This window comes from Passer domesticus, chromosome 25 (genome assembly GCF_036417665.1).
Source record: "Passer domesticus isolate bPasDom1 chromosome 25, bPasDom1.hap1, whole genome shotgun sequence".
Lineage (NCBI taxonomy): Eukaryota > Metazoa > Chordata > Aves > Passeriformes > Passeridae > Passer > Passer domesticus.
This window is the reverse complement of record NC_087498.1, coordinates 5391482-5409041: the sequence shown is the minus strand read 5'-3', so window position 1 is coordinate 5409041 and position 17560 is coordinate 5391482. Positions and strand designations below refer to the sequence as shown.

The 17560-nt window shown below is 51.0% G+C and overlaps 1 protein-coding gene across 1 annotated transcript; it reads left to right on the top strand.

The window, feature by feature from the left end:
* Positions 1–382: 382 nt before the first annotated feature.
* PTPN22 (protein tyrosine phosphatase non-receptor type 22) lies at positions 383–16742 on the top strand. Its single transcript, XM_064398953.1, has 21 exons — positions 383–509; positions 2769–2877; positions 3809–3885; positions 5347–5442; positions 5795–5833; positions 6219–6290; positions 6368–6427; positions 6797–6939; positions 7759–7825; positions 8833–8910; positions 9389–9481; positions 10792–10868; positions 11779–12509; positions 13497–13595; positions 13729–13859; positions 14540–14567; positions 14940–15020; positions 15306–15406; positions 15598–15628; positions 15727–15804; positions 16109–16742. The coding sequence occupies exons 1-21, from the start codon at positions 423–425 to the stop codon at positions 16171–16173; spliced, it is 2343 nt and encodes a 780-aa protein (XP_064255023.1). The 5' UTR covers positions 383–422; the 3' UTR covers positions 16174–16742.
* The last annotated feature ends 818 nt before the right edge of the window (positions 16743–17560 follow it).

Genomic DNA, 17560 nt, shown 5'->3' with positions numbered 1-17560 from the left:
ATTCTATGTTAAAAGAGTGAAGGAGAACTGTGGGTTTTCCATGCTGTTTTATGGACTCTTCCAGCCACATTCCAGGCTCGAAGCCTTCCTGGTGAAGCGTTGGGATGTGAATGAGCCCCCTGGGTACCCCTGGCAGTGCTGGCTGCACACGGTGCTGAAGGAATTGGGGCTGTGGGGGGTTGCACTGGTCCAGCACGTCCCTACCCTTGTGCTGCCCACCCTGTGCCAAGTGGGGCTGGTTTGAGCACAGGGTGCTGTGCTGTGTTGGTTGTTTGACCAGGATTATCTGCCACGCACTAATTTCCTTTGGGGCTGTGATGAAGTCAGAAAACCACAGGCAGCTCTCCCCGGCGGCGCCTTCCGCCGCGGATCACTTGACATGTCCCGTCCCAGGAGGGCCAGGCCAGGCTCCCTCCAGCACCATGGACCAGAGGGGCATCCTGCTGCAGAACCTGGAAAGGGCCCAAGGCAAGAAGCTCAACCGAGGAGAGTTTGCAGAGGAGTTTTTGGTGAGTTCTCTCAAGGCTTGGCTCGGTGTTTCCCTCGTGTCGGAGGGAGCCGCTCGGTCACCTCTCAAACCTGTGCCAGATTTTCTGGAGTTTCATAGCAGGCACCCAGAAGTTAACTGGGATAAGAGGAGTGTAAAGAAGTGGTAGGAAATTAATAGTTTGCACTTGAACTGTTTGCTTTTTAACTAATCACCCGAGTGCTTCCTGTTTTGTGCTTGGTGAATGCACTTGTCGGGACGTGGTTTCACTTTGCCTGGTAACAGAACTGGGGATACAGGGGGGAATGTGGAGCCTCTGGCCCTGGTGACACAGCTGGGATACAGGGGGAAAGTGGAGCCTCTTCTCCTTCTCCCCAGGGCAGTCTGTTGGACCTGTGGCACACGAGTTCCTGCCAGGCATCTCTGGCTTCTCCTTGACTTAGCCTGTCCTTGTTTCTACAGAGCACAGGGGAGCTGGGGCTGCCCCATCCCTGGAGGTGGCCAAGGCCAGGTGGAAAGGGCTTGGGACAGCCTGGGACAGCAGCAGCAGGTGTCCCTGCCCATGGCAGGGGGTGGAATTAGAGCTTTAAGGTCCCTTCCAACCCAAACCATTCTGGGATCTGCGTGCTCTACATCCAGCAGAGCTCCTGGCCCCTCCTGGAAACCACTTGCTTGTTCCCTCAAGGCAAAAGCTGCACAAAATGCTGATGGCTCCCACCTCCCCCTGTGGATTCATTGCCCTGAATCTGAGAGCTCCCTGATGTATTTTTTGGTTTGGGTGCCAGGGGTGAGGCTCAGATGCCAGTGCCAAAGCTGGTGGCTGGAGGTGGCTCCTGGTGCATCAGCTGGAGGCTCTGACAGGCTGGTTGGGCTGCTCTGAGGGGCAGGGACATTGCCCAGCTCTCACAGACACATAAAAGGGTAAAACTGTGGGATCTGAGATGTGTTAAACACTCAGACCCTGGCAGTGGGCTCTGGGTCACCGAGGGGTCTCCACAAGCCCCAGCCCTGCTCTGTCATACCAACAAAATCTGGCCCTTCAAACACTTGGGGAAAGCTGAGTGCTGGGTTTCCAGGTGTCTGGGGTGGAGGGAAGTGATTAATCTGAGCCTGCAGTGGCAGGCTGTTGTTCCATGGAACAAAGTGCTGTCACAGCCTGCTGAGTTTCCCCTCTCTCTGCCTGGTGTGTGAGCAGTGGGCTCTGAGCCCTGCTGCTCAGGCTGGCTCCAGCAGCCTGATGGATTCATTTCTGATCAAAATGGCAGATGGAAACGGTCAAGGCTGCATTTCCTGTTTTATGGGATAAGATCTTCTCAGAGACACCTGATTTGTGGCTGCTTTTGCAAGGCAGTGGCCTCAGCAGGCCACCGTGCTGGCTTGTTTCCAAATGTGACAGATAAATTCATGCCATTCCTCCACCCCAATTCCTGCCCTCTCCTTATGGGACCAAGCATTTTTGTGTGCAAATTGTGGTGATGTTAGTATAAATGACAGGGGTTTTTGTTGCAGTCCCCTTTTTCTGTTTGTGCAGTCTCACAGCTGGGCACTGCCCAGGCTCCCCAGGGAATGCCACAGTCCCGAGGCTGCCACAGCTCCAGGAGTGTTTGGAAAATGCTCTCAGGCACAGGGTGGGATTTTGGGATGTCTGTGCAAGGCCAGGAGTTGGACTCAGTGATTCTTATGGGTCCCATCCAGCCCAGGATATTCCATGATTCCAGGAGAAAGATGCTTTAACTCCCTGTGAGTGCTGCAGCTTTATCCTTAAAATGAAAGAGTTGAGAGATCTGCAGCCCCAAGGGTCTGTCCCAGGACTCCTTGACTTTCACCAGTGCATGGAGCCCCTCTGCTCCAGCTGCCTGTGCTCCCTTTGTGACCTGAGCTCACTGCTTCCAGCTACAGATGGGAGCATCTCTACCAAAGTGAGAAAAACCAACAGATTCACCTGTCTTTTCTGGTGTCACTTGTTGAAGGTGCTTTGACACTGTCACTCCTCTGATCTGGGTGCCATTTGTGCTGAGAGTGGCTGCCCTGGGCCTCTCTCAGCTGTGGGTGATGCTTCGTGTCACTTCACAAGGCGACGTGTGGGCACTGCCTCAGCACACACTTTCCACCCTCCACAAGCCTCTCAGAAGGTTCTGTCTCTATTTTAGCTCTGAGCAAAGCCACTCAGGAAAGAATTAATGGTGGTAGCAAACGTGACCCCTGGAGACCTTCATGTGCTCTCTAGTAGTGAGCTGGCTGCAGCACGTCTGCTGTAATTTGTTCCACTCTTTCATCACAGAAGCTGAAGAGACAGTCAACAAAGTACAGGGCGGATAAAATCTACCCTACAGCAGCGTCTGAGCAGCCAGAGAATGTCAAGAAGAACAGATACAAGGACATCTTACCTTGTAGGTTGGAAATGGCACATGTTCCTCCTCAGCCTTTTGTTTTTCTTGCTTTTCTTGCTCTCATTCTCTGGTGCCTGCCTGCAGAGCTGTTGTACGTGAGCATCTCACTGCTGTCTGCTGGCTTTGAGCCCTGCTGCTCAGATTTAGGGCTTTGGCTGCTGCAGTGCCTGCTCTGGAGGACTTTGGCACTTGTCAGCACTGTCAGGCACATGGTGGGATTCTGGGGATGTCCTGTGCAGGGAGGGGAGTTGGACTCAATGATCCTTGTGGGTCCTTTCCAACTCAGGGTATTCTGTGATATTTCTACAGACGGAACTTCTGTTCCCTAGGACACACATCCTCCAGTGACAATCCTTGCAAGTTTCTGTAACCACTTGCATCCAAAGGCCTTTGGACAGCGATGTCTCCATGTTGTGCAAAGCAGACAACAGGCAAACCCTGCTGTGGCTTGGCTTGCCTTGGGGCAGGGGTGTCCAAAGGACTCTGTCCCAGCATCACAGCAGACTGTCTCTTTTGTCCATTCCAGTTTGGAAAAGAAAGTAAATCACAGAATCATTGAGGTTGGAAAAGACCTCCAGGATCAGGTCCAGCTTTCAAACCTCTGTGTCTAACCCCACAGAGCTGGTTGGAGCCTGGAGTGCTGTTGGGGGCTTTGGGGCTTGGCTTGCTGCATGGTCAGAGGGGACCAGCACTGCACTGGGGCTGTGGCAGCACCTGCAGCTCTCCCCTAAAACCTCTCCAAAAGGATCTTTCCATCCCCTGTGTGTGCAGGCAGCAGGGCTGAGGGAGGTGTGGGGGGACATCAGCTGCTTGCACAGCACCCACCACCCCTGGGTGGGCTCATGAATGCTCCCCAGAGCCCCTGGTGCTGCCCTCCAAGGGCTCAGGGACCTGCAAGGACAGACACTGACTGCTTCCCCTGCTTTTGCAGTTGACCACAGCAGAGTGGAGCTGTCCCTGATTACGTCAGACACAGATTCTCATTACATCAATGCCAACTTCATCAAGGTTTGCCTCTTTTGTGGCGTTTTGTCCTGCAAAGGTGTTGGTGGTGCCAGGAGGAGCAGGGTGGGGGCTCTGCAGCAGTTTCTGGGCTGTGCTCAAGGATAACTGATGGAAGAAGATGAGTGAGCCCTCCAGAAACCCCCTGGGCAGCACAGAGGCACCGGGCCAGGGCAAGGGACACACTCATGCTGGGCGTGGAACACTTTGTGGTTCTCAGCCCCAACTTCCTCGTCGCCGTTGCTGCCTTTGGTGGGTGACAGAGGTGCAAAACTGCCTGTGGCCAGAGTCACCTGGGCTGAAAGCAGAGCAGAGGCAGGAAGCCTTGCAGTGCTGCACGGCTGGGACCTGCTGCTGGGGCAGATCAGTGTGGGACAGTGCTCCATGTGCAGCTCCAGCAGTCCTGGGGCTGCCCTGGGCCTACAACCCTTCCCTGAGTGATAGAAGGATGGATGGATGGATGATGGATGGATGGATGGATGGATGGATGGATGGATGGATGATGGATGGATGGATGGATGGATGGATGGATGGATGGATGATGGATGATGGATGGATGGAGGGATGGATGGATGGATGATGGATGATGGATGGATGGATGGATGGATGGATGGTGGATGGATGGATGGATGATGGATGGATGGATGGATGGATGGATGGATGGATGATGGATGGATGGATGATGGATGGATGGATGGATGATGGATGGATGGATGGATGGATGGATGATGGATGGATGGATGATGGATGGATGGATGATGGATGGATGGATGGATGATGGATGGATGGATGGATGGATGGATGGATGGATGGATGGATGGATGATGGATGGATGATGGATGGATGGATGATGGATGGATGGATGGATGATGGATGGATGGATGGATGGATGATGGATGGATGATGGATGGATGATGGATGGATGATGGATGGATGGATGGATGGATGGATGGATGGATGGATGATGGATGGATGATGGATGGATGATGGATGGATGATGGATGGATAGATAGATAGATAGATAGATAGATAGATAGATAGATAGATAGATAGATAGATAGATAGATGGATGATAGGTAGTTCTCTTATTCTCTTCATTCTCCATGACAGTGATCAATGGCCCAGGGCTCTCTGTAACCTGTCTGCAGAAGGTCAGACCTTCCCAACAAGATCACAATTCATTCTTTGGCCATCAGCAACAGAGCTGTGGCCACATCACCTCCAAGCTCCCAGAGGTGCTGTAAGAGCTGGTGCTGGTCTGTGGGAGCAGATCCCATCTCCCCAGCTTGGCCCTGCCTTTGGTTTGCACTGCTTGAGTTAATGTATGTGCCCAAAATTCAGCTATATGAAAGTCCTCCTAAATCCTTAATGGGCTTGCTGGTAGAAGTAAATTCAGAGAGAGGAATGACTTCATTTCTGCTGGTGAACTATGCACAGACGTGTCCATGTCTGGTTTGAATGTTCCAGGGTGTCTATGGGCCAAGAGCATACATTGCAACCCAGGGTCCTCTCCCCACTACTGTCACTGACTTTTGGAGGATGATTTGGGAGTATGAAGTCCTGGTAAGGTGCAGATTTATATTTAGATATAAATGTCCTTTTTTTTAAAAGAAAAGCTGTCCTTCCAGCCAGAAATCCTTTGGGAGTGTCAGGGTTTCACTCCAGCCTCTCAGCCTCCTCCCACTCGTGCCAGAGTCTGCTGGTGGCTGTCCCTGCCTTTGGGCCTGGCTGGGAGATCCTTGTGCCAGGCTGTGGGTGATGTCCCAGTGAGACTGGGCTGGCAGCTGGGGCTCAGGGGAAGGCAGCCCACAGAGTTTCCTTATCGCTGATAAGTACCCACAAGAGAGGAGTTTAATTTTGCTGCCTGGATGAGAAACTCGTGTTCAGACTTTTCTAATGAGCCTTCTTCCTGCAGGTCGTGGTCATGGCTTGTATGGAGTTTGAAATGGGGAAGGTGAGTGGCGTGTCACAGACGGCCCTGAGTGCCAGGGCAGGGTGAGAGATGCAGATTTTTATTAAATCCCTTTAGTGACAGCCATTTCTGTTTGATATAAAGCTGGGTTTTGGGGTCTCCAGCTGCAAATGGTCCCATGGGAGATGATCTTTAAGGTGCCTTCCAACCAAACCAGTCTCTGATCCCACAAAATGCTTCAGCCATTCCAGTAGTGTAGGGAATCTCTCTGGAAAAAGAAAACCAGCAGTGGCAGCTCCAAGGAAGGGGAGGCTGGAGCTGGACAGCAGCCTCTTCCCAGAGTGAATTTCATCCTGAAAATTGAAAAAGGAGCCAGCACAGCGGGGCCAGTGGGGAATAACCAAACACATGGTGCTTGTCCCAACAGAAGAAGTGTGAGCGGTACTGGGCGGAGGTGGACGGCTGCCCCCTGCACTGTGGCCCTTTCTCCATCACCTGTGTGAGTGCAGCCACCCCAGCAGCCTGTCCCACCCCAGGGAACCTCAGAAAATCTGACTCTGCCTCCTTCTTCTGCAGGAGGCCGAGGAGAAGAGGAATGAGTATGTGATTAGAACTTTAAAGGTGACCCTGAATGAGGTAAGGAGGAAAGGTCAAGGCAGAAAATGTACCTGGGCTGGTTTTGTTATATAAATAATATATTAAAATGTGGTACATTTTGTGCAGAAAATTTTACATTGCTCAGGCTGCTGAATTAGATTTGACAGCATTTGAGGGAACAAAGGAGGTAAAAAATTCATTAACTCAGACCTCAGTTTCTGAAGCTGTTTGTCAGTCATGGCAAACCAGGCTCCGGGTAAGTGAGGCCAAGGATGTCATAAAACAGCTCCTGCAGCAAAACCAGCTGCAAACTGCTGCTCTGCTGCAGATGGGAGCTGGGGATGGGGCAGAAATCCAGCTCCCCTTGCTGTTAACACCCCAGACCCTGCCCCTGCTCTTCCCCTGCAGGCAGCCCGCACCGTCTTCCACTTCCACTACAAGAACTGGCCGGACCACCACGTGCCCTCCTCCATCGAGCCCATCCTGGAGCTCGTCAGGGACATTCGCTGCTACCAGCCCGACGACAGGGTCCCTGTGTGCATCCACTGCAGGTGGGTGAGCTGGCTGCCAGCAGGGAAGGGCTGCTGGCCCCCCGAGCCCCGTGCTCCCACGTCCCAAGGGGGCACAGGGCAGGGGAGCTGGCCAAGCCCACGGCCAAGCTCCTCTTGTAGGGAGCCCTAAGGCAAAGGGATCCTCTGAGGGCAGCCAGCATGGCCAGGGGGCAGGGAGGGAGGGAGCAGCAGGCCAGCAGTTGAATCACAGAACCATGGAATTGTTTAGGTTGGAAAAGTCCCTTAAGGTGCTCGAGTCCAAGCACTCACCCAGCACTGCCAAAGCCACCACTAAACCATGTCCTCAAGTGCCACATCCATTCAATGGTGACTTCACCACTGCCCTGGGCAGCCTGTGCCAGTGCTTGACAATGCCTTTGGTTGAGAAATTTTCCCTAATATGCAATCTAAACCTCCCCTGGGGCCGTTTCCTCTTGTCCTGTCCCTTGTTAGTTGGGAGAAGAGACCAACACCCGGCTGGCTGCGCCCTCCTGTCAGGGGGTGACAATGTCTGGGTCACAGACCACCACCATGGCCATGCCCACGGGTGGCTGGTCACCACAGGAGGGCTGAGAGCTCTTCCCAGGGCTGAGAGCTCTTCTCAGGGCTGAGAGCTCTTCCCAGGGCTGAGAGCTGTTCTCAGGGCTGAGCTGTGCCTCCCAACCCTGTGTGCAGAGCCCTGCGTGGGCTGAAGCTGCAGCACGCTGCAGGTCTGCAGGATGTGTGTGGGACAGCAGGGTCACGGGTGGCTGTGGGTGGGTGCCCAAACAGCCCTGGCAGCACAGGGTGCCCAGGCTGTGCCCTGTGCTGTCCTTGCAGCGCTGGCTGCGGCAGAACCGGCGTCATCTGCGCCATCGACTACACCCAGAAGCTGCTGAAGGACGGGGTGAGTGCCAGCCCTCGCTGCCCGCCGTGGCCCCCGCGCCCATCTGTCCCTCCCCTGCCTTCCCTCTGCCTTCCAGCCCCTCTGGCTGCGCCCAGGGGGGTTTCAGGGGGAGCTCAGGGGGATTTCAGGGCGATGTGAGCTCCCCACAGCCGCACTGGAGGACGGCAGTGGCCGAGGTGCTGATTCCCCGTGCCCAGTTTGTGCCACCCCTCTCTCTTCAGGCACTGGCAGCATCTCCCCAGTGGGGCACAATGCCCCCTCCGCTGCCCGCTCTGGCCAGGCCTTCAGCCCACAGAAACATGGTCCTGTGCTGCCCTTCACTCTTCAATCCATCTTTACTGTCTGTGTTTGTCTGTCCACGCTCACACATCAGATATTCAGTGTTTCCAATCTCCTCTTGCTTTACTCTGGCTCTCCAATGACGGCACAGGCAATAATCCCCAGCCCCGGGGCAGGTGCTGGGACTCAGAGCAGAGCTGCTCTGCCCCACAGCTCCCTGACCCCGTCCAGCTGGGAAAGCAGTGTCACGTCCTTCCTGCTGCCCACAGCTGTTGTAAAAAGAGTATTTTCTGTGGAGTGTGAGACAGAAGGGAGGAGAATGGTTTGTAATAAATAAAATAGCACTTTAATCAGGCCCTTTGTTAAAAATCATTGCAGTAGCAGGCCTGGATTTCAGACAGTGCTCTGAACTGCCTCATGACTTGGAAGGTTTGTGGAATTAGACCTGTCTGTAATTTTTTATCAGAGAAATTATAGAAATCATTGAAAGATTTGGGTTGGAAAGATCTTAAAAATTCTCTCTTTCCAGCCCCCTGCCATGGGCAGGGGCACCTTTCCCTGTCCCAGGCTGCTCCAAGTCTTGGTCACTGCCAGGGATCCAGAGGCAGCCACAGCTGCTCTGGGCCAGAGCCTCCCCACCCTCCCAGGGAAGAATTCCTTCCCAATATTAAATCTAAATCTCTCCTCTTTTAGTTTAGAACCATTTTGTCCTTTCTCTTTCTCGCCAGATTGTTCCAGTGAACTTCAGTGTTTTCAGCCTGGTCCAGGAGATGCGCACACAGAGACCCTGCATCGTGCAGACCAAGGTGTGTTTGGGGAGCATCACTGCTCCACCTCTGCCCAGCAGGGTTCACAGGGCAGTGGTGCTGGTGGCAGCTGGGGTGTGGAGACGTTGTGCAAAGCCCCTTTTCTGAGCAGAACAATGATTTGGCAGAAGTTCATTTGGGAGCCGAGCGTTTCCCTGTGGACGGTGCTCACAGATTTATCACACGCTCAAATGTGAAAGCAGGGACTGTCCAGGCAATAAAGTGGGAACTTTCCTCAGCTGCAACAGACTGAAGAGGAAGCTCAGTGCAGAACAGCGTTGTTTGCACACCCAAAAACCCCCCAGATGCTTCAGTGTGAGCCCTGTGAGAGCTGTGGCTTCTGCCTCTTCTCGAATTTCACACCCTGCCAGTGGACAGGAAGGGCAGCTTCTCTCGGGGTGATGCTTGCTTGGGAAGAGGTGGCCATTTACAGTCCCACGGGTGCTGGCTGTCACAGTTTTGTCTGTCTGGAATGCAGGAGCAGTATGAGCTGGTTTACGATGCCGTGATTGAGCTCTTCAAAAGGCAGATTCAAGCACTCGATGCCCAGAAAGATTCTGCTGCTCCACAGGTAAAAGTCCCAGGGCAAACAAGCTGCCTCTTGCAGCCTGGGCACTCCAGCTTAACCTCAATTCCTGCTGCAGATCTGGGGTGAATTCCCATATTTTCTACTCCCCTTGGTACCCAAACTGAGTCTCTTTTGTCCTTAACCCATGAGAATCCAGCTCTTCCCCTCAATGTGCAAGGCTTATCACAAACAAGACCTAGTCTTGTTTCAGTCTCAAAACAATTTTCTATTTTCTATATATTTTTACAATTGTTTAATGTAATGAGTGAAAAGAACAGGAATTTTCTACAGACTGACTGATTTCCATGGGGATGTGCCAGTGAAACCTGAGGGATTTTCAGACCAGGTTGGGAAGCTTGGGATCACAAGGCAGTGAGGCTGAAAGTGTTACCTCGTGTGTGCTGGTGAGGGAATCAGCACTACAGCCTGGCTGTGGGAGGGCACAGGGGGAAATATCTTGTGAAAAAACAGGGCAAAGTCTCACAAATCTGTTACATCTCTGAGGAAAAGAAATGTGGTCTTGGTGTGAAGTCGCATATTAACAGGAATGGCCAAAACCTCTCTGGTTGAGGTTTTCTTTGCTCTTGCTGTTCTGTGGCTGCTGATATGAGCCTCACTGGAAAAAAATCCAGGAAAAAAATCCAGGAAAGTAAATGCATCACAGTAAAGCCCGGAAGGTCACAGTGAGCTCATTTTGTCAGAAACTTTTATCTCAAAAAATGGGAAGGGGATCCTGTGATGGGACTCGTGCCTCAGTTTTGCCATAGGACTTACAGTTCGTTCCAAGCCAGAGCTGAGTGAGAAAAGAACTGGAAAAAGCCTTTTTGGACTGGTTAAGGACAGTCTGTGAGCAAAGGTCACACAGGGCTGGGTTGACACAAAATGGAGAGGACTTTTCAAGTCAGGATGTGGTTTTGTAGCTCTTGCCCAAACCTCTCGCCCCCCTAAACCTCCCTGTCCTCTGAGGACAGTGTGCAGAGCACAGGGCTGGCCGTGAGCTGGAGTCATGCACAAAACCAGCACCCAGCCTGCCCAGTGGGGGCTCCTGAAGGCAAAGAGTGTGCACAGGCTGCCTGCCAGCTGTTTGGCACAGCTGGATGCTTCTGGGGCTCTCTGCACTCTCATTTCAGAAAGGAGCTGGCAGAGTTGCTCTTCAGGAAGTTCTCTCTGCAGTTTTCAGCTCCACCTTGGTGTCATTTCCCAAGTGCTTTAGTAATTAGAAGTATTTGGCAAATCCCAGCTCCTGGAGCTGCACGTTGGGTTCTTTACATTCTGCCTCCTCACTCCTGTTTGCAAACATCTCCTTTCCCCAGGAAGGAGCAGGGCATCCTGCAGCCAAGCCAGTGCTGACTCCAGTGGAAGACATTTATGGCCTGAGTTCCCTCACCTGGTAAGCCTCAGCACAAATAGCCCTGCCTGGTGTTTGCAGTCACCCACACGATTTCAGAGAGGTGAACTTCTTGCTGTGTGCTCTGGAACACTTTAGCTCTGAGGATCTGCTGCCTCCCTCGCGTCCCACTTTGACTCTCATGTTTGTTCCTAACATAATTCATGGAATCATAAAGGTTCAAAAGTCTTCTGACACCACCAAGGGCAACCATTAACTGCCAGGTCCAACACTAAGCCATGTCCCCAGGTGCCACATCTACATGTTTTATGAGCACTTCCATGGATGGTGTTTCCACCACTTCCCTGGGCAGCCTGTTGCAATGCCTCATCACCTCCTCAGGGAAGAAACTTTTCCTAATTTCCTAATGATTCCTCCTCTTCTCACTGATGTGTCTCAGCCTCTTCCCTGTGTGCCATTATCTGTCCCCTTCTTCTGCCCTGGGCTTTGTGTCACTCAGTGTTTCACATATAAACAGAAAACAGTATAAAACAGTATAAAAGAGTATAAAAGTGTCTCATGAACACGGAGACTGGGTCATCCCAGCCCTCTGCCTGGCATGGAATGCCCCCACGCTGGCCCAATGTTCCATCTGCACGTTCCACTCCAGTGCCCCTTGCTGCAGGAGCAGCAGTCCTGAGGATGCAGCTTCCCCGTGCCAGCAGCTTCCAAGGGTGGCGGGATCTCTCTGTGGACATGTTTGGGATTGCAGCAGCTGCTTTCTGTAAATAATTTTGCTTTCTGGTTGACATCAAGGGGCCTCCTCTGTTCACCACTTAACGGAGTTGAAATGGAGCACAGCCGGGCTCTGCACTCCTGGGGGAATTGCTCCTGGCACCAGTGCTGTGGGCTAACACTTTCTGAGCCCTCCATGCCTCTAACTCCACACCACTTTCCTGTGCTTTTTCTGCAGCTCAGAGCGAGAGGAGCGGGCTCCACACCAAGCCCTCCCTCGGCAGCAGGACTGGCACCACCATCTCCCCGCGGTGCCACCGAGCAAAGCGTCCCTGCCCTCGCTGTGTGCCCCGGGGGCACAGCCCAGCTCTGCCAGGGGGGTGCCCCCCATCAGACAGGCCATCTCCTTCGGGGCTCTGAACTTCTCCAGCTGCAGGCAGGCGGCTGCTGGCGAGCCCTGGGGCGCTGGGGATGCCCCTCAGAAACGCTGCAGCTGGGAGCTGGAGCTGGAGCCAAAGGGAGCAGGCAGGAGGGCACCAGGAGGTGCCAGAGCTCCTCTGGCATGGACTGTATCGACCCCTCTAGAGCTGGGGCAGCGGGGACAAGGCTGGGAATGGGATGCAGGGGATGCCAAGCCCGTTTGGAGTCCCCAGTGGCCAAAAGCTGCTCACTCGAGCTTCCAGGATGGATTTTCCCCTGTGGACATGAACCCCTCCAGACGAGCAGCAGATGCCCCCCCGGGCCACAGGAAGCAGGGGCGATGCCCTCACCCTTCCCTGTGCTCAGCAGAAGATCCCTACTTCTCATCCCTCTCTCCTGACGACCCCATGTCCCCCGTGTTTCCCTTTCTGGGGGGGCAGGAGGAGCTCCTCCCTTCGTGCTCTGCCAGTGCCCCCCTAGAGCCCAGCGCAGCCAGCTCCCCATCGTCCCACCGTGCCCCCCTGGGCCAGGAGAGGATCTTCTCCTCGGGTAAGTGCTACTGGGACAAGGGCACACGTGGGACCAGGTCGCTCTGGACTGGGGTGTGCTGGAGGGAGTGGTCAGTGTGGTCATCTGCTGTCCAGCAGGGCTGGAGCTGCTCCTCAGGACTGGGCTCTCATGGGAGCTGAGGGAGCAGCAACTGGTTTCACCCTCACACTCTTCATCCTGCCTGAATTTTTTTCCCGCAAACATTTTGAGAGCAGTGTAATTTTAGTGTTTGCTGCTCTGAACCACTGTGTCACCTCAGAACAGCTCTCACAGGGAGGCAGGGGTGGTGCTGACCAACTCTTACCCCAAGGTGCTCCAAAAAGCATTCAGAAAGCTCCCAGAAATGGTTTTCTCTGAGGATCTAGTTTTCAGGCCAAACCCCTCTCTTTGCTGCAGAGTGTCATGCGATGGACACTGAAATCTCACCAAGACTGAGAGACCCAAGATTCAGGGAGAACCTGGGTGACACCCCTGCCCATGGTGGGGGTGTTGGATCTAAATGGTTTTTAATGGTTTTCCCTTCCAACCCAACCCAGTCCATGATTCCACGATTCATCACAAGTGTTTTCCCCAGATCTGTAGCACTACATCCATCACCTGTTGTATGAAAAAGGTGGAATTATTCCTTGTTCTGATTAGTCCTGGTCCAATCAGACTTTTCTGTTGCCCACAGCTTTGGCACTTGCTCCACTTTGTCCTCCCAGACCCCTCAGCATTCAGTGTCACACAGACACGCTCGTTATCCTGGTGCCCTTGGGAATTCCTGGGAGGTGCAGCCCAAGCCAAGCAGCAGAACCACCAGCTGCATGCCTGGCTCTGTGCTGGGTTATGCTCATTTGTGCAATTGATGCTGGGAGTTATTTGGATGTTTAACCACAGTTTAGAGGTGTTTAACCTTAATCTCTGGGCGGGAGCAGCCCCCTCCCCTACACAGTAATCCCCTCATGTCCTGCCATGCCAGTAAGCTGTCTGTGTCTCCCCAATCAGCCCCCCTGCCACAGCCTGATGATGATGATGATGATGATGATGCTCCTCCACCCCTGCCCCAGCGCACCCCTGAGTCCTTCATCGTGGCCAGTGAGCTGGGTGAGTGATTAAAACATGAAATGTGGGGCTGAGCAGCACTGGGGGCTCACCCAGCATCGGGGTGATCCCAGCATCTGGCAGTGCCTGGGATGAGGAATGACCAATGATCTCTCTGGTGTTCAACTGCTTCCAGGGCAATTTCCTCAGGCCACTTCGGATTTCCAGATTCCAGACAGAAATCCAAATATTGGCACCTCCTGGGAGTGGAGTGGTGAGTCTCACTCAGAGGGGTTTCATGACCCTGTGAGACTGAGGCCATGTAAGGTACAAGTGGCTTTTGACCTCTTTTCCTGCACTATTCCTATGCCAATCTCCTTACCACATTTCCTTCTGTGAGAAAGACTCTACTTTTTGGCACTTTGTGCTTGCCATAAATTATTTCATAGAATCACAGAGTCATGGAATAGTTTGGGTTGGAAAGGAATCGTAAGAAAATCCCATTCCACCCCCCATCCATGGGCACCTTCCACAAGAACAGCTTGCTCCAAGCCCCGTCCAACCTGGCTTTGAACACTTCCAGGGATTTCAGGATTGGAAAGAAGATTGGGGCCTCAGTCCAGCCCCTTTTTATCAACATCTACTTTACTCCAAACATTAATTTTTGGGATTCTAAGACCAGTACAGGGTAATAAACATATTGTCCATATTGTCCCTCATTTAGAGAAGAATAATGAAGACAGGACATTCGTGTTCTGCTGAGCTTCACCAGCCCTGTGGAACCAACAGGAGCTGAACAAAATTCAGGCATCTGTTGATGATCCCATAGCTGAGTGACAGCTCTGTGAAGTGGAAGAATGAGGCACAAGGCTGTCTTCCTCTACTCGAGCATGGAGGTGTATGTGGGAGGGTGTTTGCACATCACATCCTTTCCTCCTTCCTTGTGTGCAAGAAAACAACATTTGGGTGTGGGAATTTTAAATACCTGCCTTGTGTTTTGTTTCCAGAGTGTGAAGCTTTGGAGCCCACGAACAGGTATAAGTTTAATGCTGGGATAATCTTTGGAATTAAGACCTGCTTTTTTTTCCTGAAACTGCTTTATTTAGTAAATGTGTTTAGGATCTGTGCTCAGTGCAACGGAAATTGTTGCTAAATAGTTCTGCAACTAAACAGTTCCAACCAGAACTAAACAGTTCTGCAAACAAGTGAACTGGTAGTTTTATGTTTCCTAATCAGCTCCTGCCTCATCCTGTTCATGAGGATGTTTTCCTTGCAGCCTCCTCTTTGTCTGCATGTTGTGTGTTTCCTTTGAGACAGCTGAGATAAGCTGGTTGCTTCTAATACACATATATATATATATAATATTTTAAAGCTAGGGAACCAACTCTTTTGTCTTTGCTCTCTCAGAGACAGCCCAGGATCGCTCCAATTCTCCTCCTCCCCTTCCTGAAAGAACCCCGGAGTCGTTTGTTCTTGCTGAGGCAGCAAGTAAGTGCCGAGCTCTTCTCTCAGGGTCTGACTGAGGTTTTACACTCACACCTAAACCTGCAGGTTTCTGAGAGCGTGGCCCACCTGCTCAAAGCATTGCCAGGTAGTGCTTCAGCACTTCCCTGCAGGAGAGTTCAGCAAACACAACGAAAATAAACACAAGTAGGGAACTTGCAGAAAATTTCTAGAAGTGCTGCGTTAGAGGAGATGAAAAGCAGCAACAAGAAATAAGCAGGAGGAGTTGTGAATGACCACTGAAAATGTACATATCATGTATGCTCCCAGGTCTCCAGCCTGCTGCAAGAAATTCCTCGAGTCCTGCGGGTTTGGAGAACAAGGGCTCGGGAACATCCAAAGAACTCATTAAATGCTTCAGGAGGAGCAAGGTAAAAGAAACAAAAGACGGGGGGAAAAAGGAGAGAGAAGAGCTCTGGCACAGTGACACTGAATTCCCACATGTACATTTATCAGTGTTTTTATACATGTGCATTACCAGCAAATTCCCTTTACCACAGTAGCTGATCCACTGCTTCACACATTTTTTTCCAACTAGCCTTTTTCTATTTTTTTTTTACAGAGCTTGAAAATATTGAAAAATGTGAGAAAAAGTAAGTTTTCAGCCTAATATCTTTGCAATGGCTTTGAGCAGGTATTTAAATGTGTGGGACCAGTGACCAGCTGCTCCAGTCTCTTATTTTATTTCTAGGCATCTGCAGTCCATCTTCACTGATAAAATCATCAGAACCTGCCCCAACAAACTCTCCGAGGTCTTTCCTTAACTTTGGTATGTTTTATTCTTTGTGTTTCAGTAGGAAGAACTTGGTTCTTGGAACTCTAAATGCCAGGCAGAACACTTACAAACTACAAATATTTCAAATAATGCTCTTTGGGTTTTACATATTTAGTTTTTACACATTTACAACTTTATTTGCAACGAAGAGATGTTGCTTTTCTGTCATATCTTAAGACTTGGGAAAGATCTGAAATGGCAAGTATTTTCAATTCCTGTGTTATTTTAAGGGATTACATAATCAGCATCTGTAACACACATAATTTTTTGCATTAAAAAACATATCATTTCTTCCTAGGCTTTGCAAATCGATTTTCAAAACCCAAAGGACCAAGAAATCCACCCCCAGCATGGAACATTTAGATGCATTTTACAGACTTGGCGCTGCAGATTTGTGAAACCATCCTGAAATACTTGGAGTGCCCATCCCAGTGAAGCTCCCACCAAAATAAACACATCCAAAGCTGTTACACAGTATTGGCAGCTCAGGCACTACTTCCACATTCACTGAATTTAAAAACGGAGTTTTAAATCAAGAATGTAAAAGTACCAGCAGCTTGCAGTTAATTCGCAGCGGGATGGAAGGCAAACCTTGGAATGCAAGTTTTATCCTAAGGAGGGACATATTCTTGTCATGTTTTGGAATATAATCACTTCAGAAGGATGGATTTGAGCATAAACTGATGATGGGACCCAGTGAAGGCTCTGGAATGAACTGGAATGAACTGGAAAGCCAAGGGAGCTGAGTGAGGTGATCAAGACCCTCTCTCACGTTTGTAGGTCTGCTGTAATCAAAGACACTGAAATGTTTACATGACTTGGACTAAGGGGGAATTAGATTCCCAAATTTAGAAATAATAATTTCTAAATAAGCTTGCTTTTTTTTTTTTTTTTTTTTTTTTGAGTGAATCAGAGCATTTTTCTGGATTTTGGGGCAATAAGACTTAGGATGCTGATTGATCCCATGGAAATTAAACAGGTGTAACTGCACAAGTGGCTGACCTAGCCACTCTTCTATCTGGGAAAAAAAATTCCCAAAACACCATGACAGCAAGCAAAATATTATTGTATTTTAAACCAGTGTTGTTTTTAAGGATTGGTGATTCTACAGCACAGAATTTCAGGTGGGAACAGGGGAGATTTCTTGCCAGATTCCACTGATCAGTGGGGAGGGATAAAGATGCTGAGCATTGCTTTACATGATTCTGTTCCTGTGAAGACAGGGGAGGAAAAACCAAATCTCAAAAAAACCCCACCAACCAAGGCAGGATTTCGGGAATTTGGTCAAGAAGAATCTGCTGAGCACTGCTGGAATGGAAAACTCAGCTGGTTTAAAGTTGGGGGAAGAGCCAATATTGCTATATTTTTATTACTGTAAAAAAACTGTATGCCTGTTTTTATTACAGGGTGTCTTAACAGCAGAGAACAGTGAAAGCCTTTACCCAAATTATATTCCTGTTTTGCCCAGGCTGGACAGGGTTTGGAGCACCCTGCTGTGGTGGAAGGTGCCCCAGCCCATGGCAGCGGGTGAAAGGAGATTTTTAAGTTCCCTCCTAACCCTTAACATTCTATGATTCAATAATTTTATCCCATCCCACTGCCATGGGCAGGGACGGCCTCCTTAGGCTCGCTCCAAAAGCTCCACATCATCTCCCTCAGGGGGAAAGCCTCCTCAGCACCCCGCGGCCGACGTTTAAGGGGTGCAGCACTTCAGAACAAGCGACAAACGCCATTAAAATAAAAGTTTTTC

What these genes read in the sequence shown, in the direction of transcription:
- PTPN22 (XM_064398953.1), top strand. Translation starts at nt 423, where the DNA reads ATGGACCAGAGGGGCATCCTGCTGCAGAACCTGGAAAGGGCCCAAGGC. An exon ending in GGAGAGGATCTTCTCCTCGG is followed by an intron (nt 12,510 to 13,496) that starts GTAAGTGCTACT and finishes CTCCCCAATCAG; the next exon opens with CCCCCCTGCCACAGCCTGAT. An exon ending in ATTGAAAAATGTGAGAAAAA is followed by an intron (nt 15,629 to 15,726) that starts GTAAGTTTTCAG and finishes TTTTATTTCTAG; the next exon opens with GCATCTGCAGTCCATCTTCA.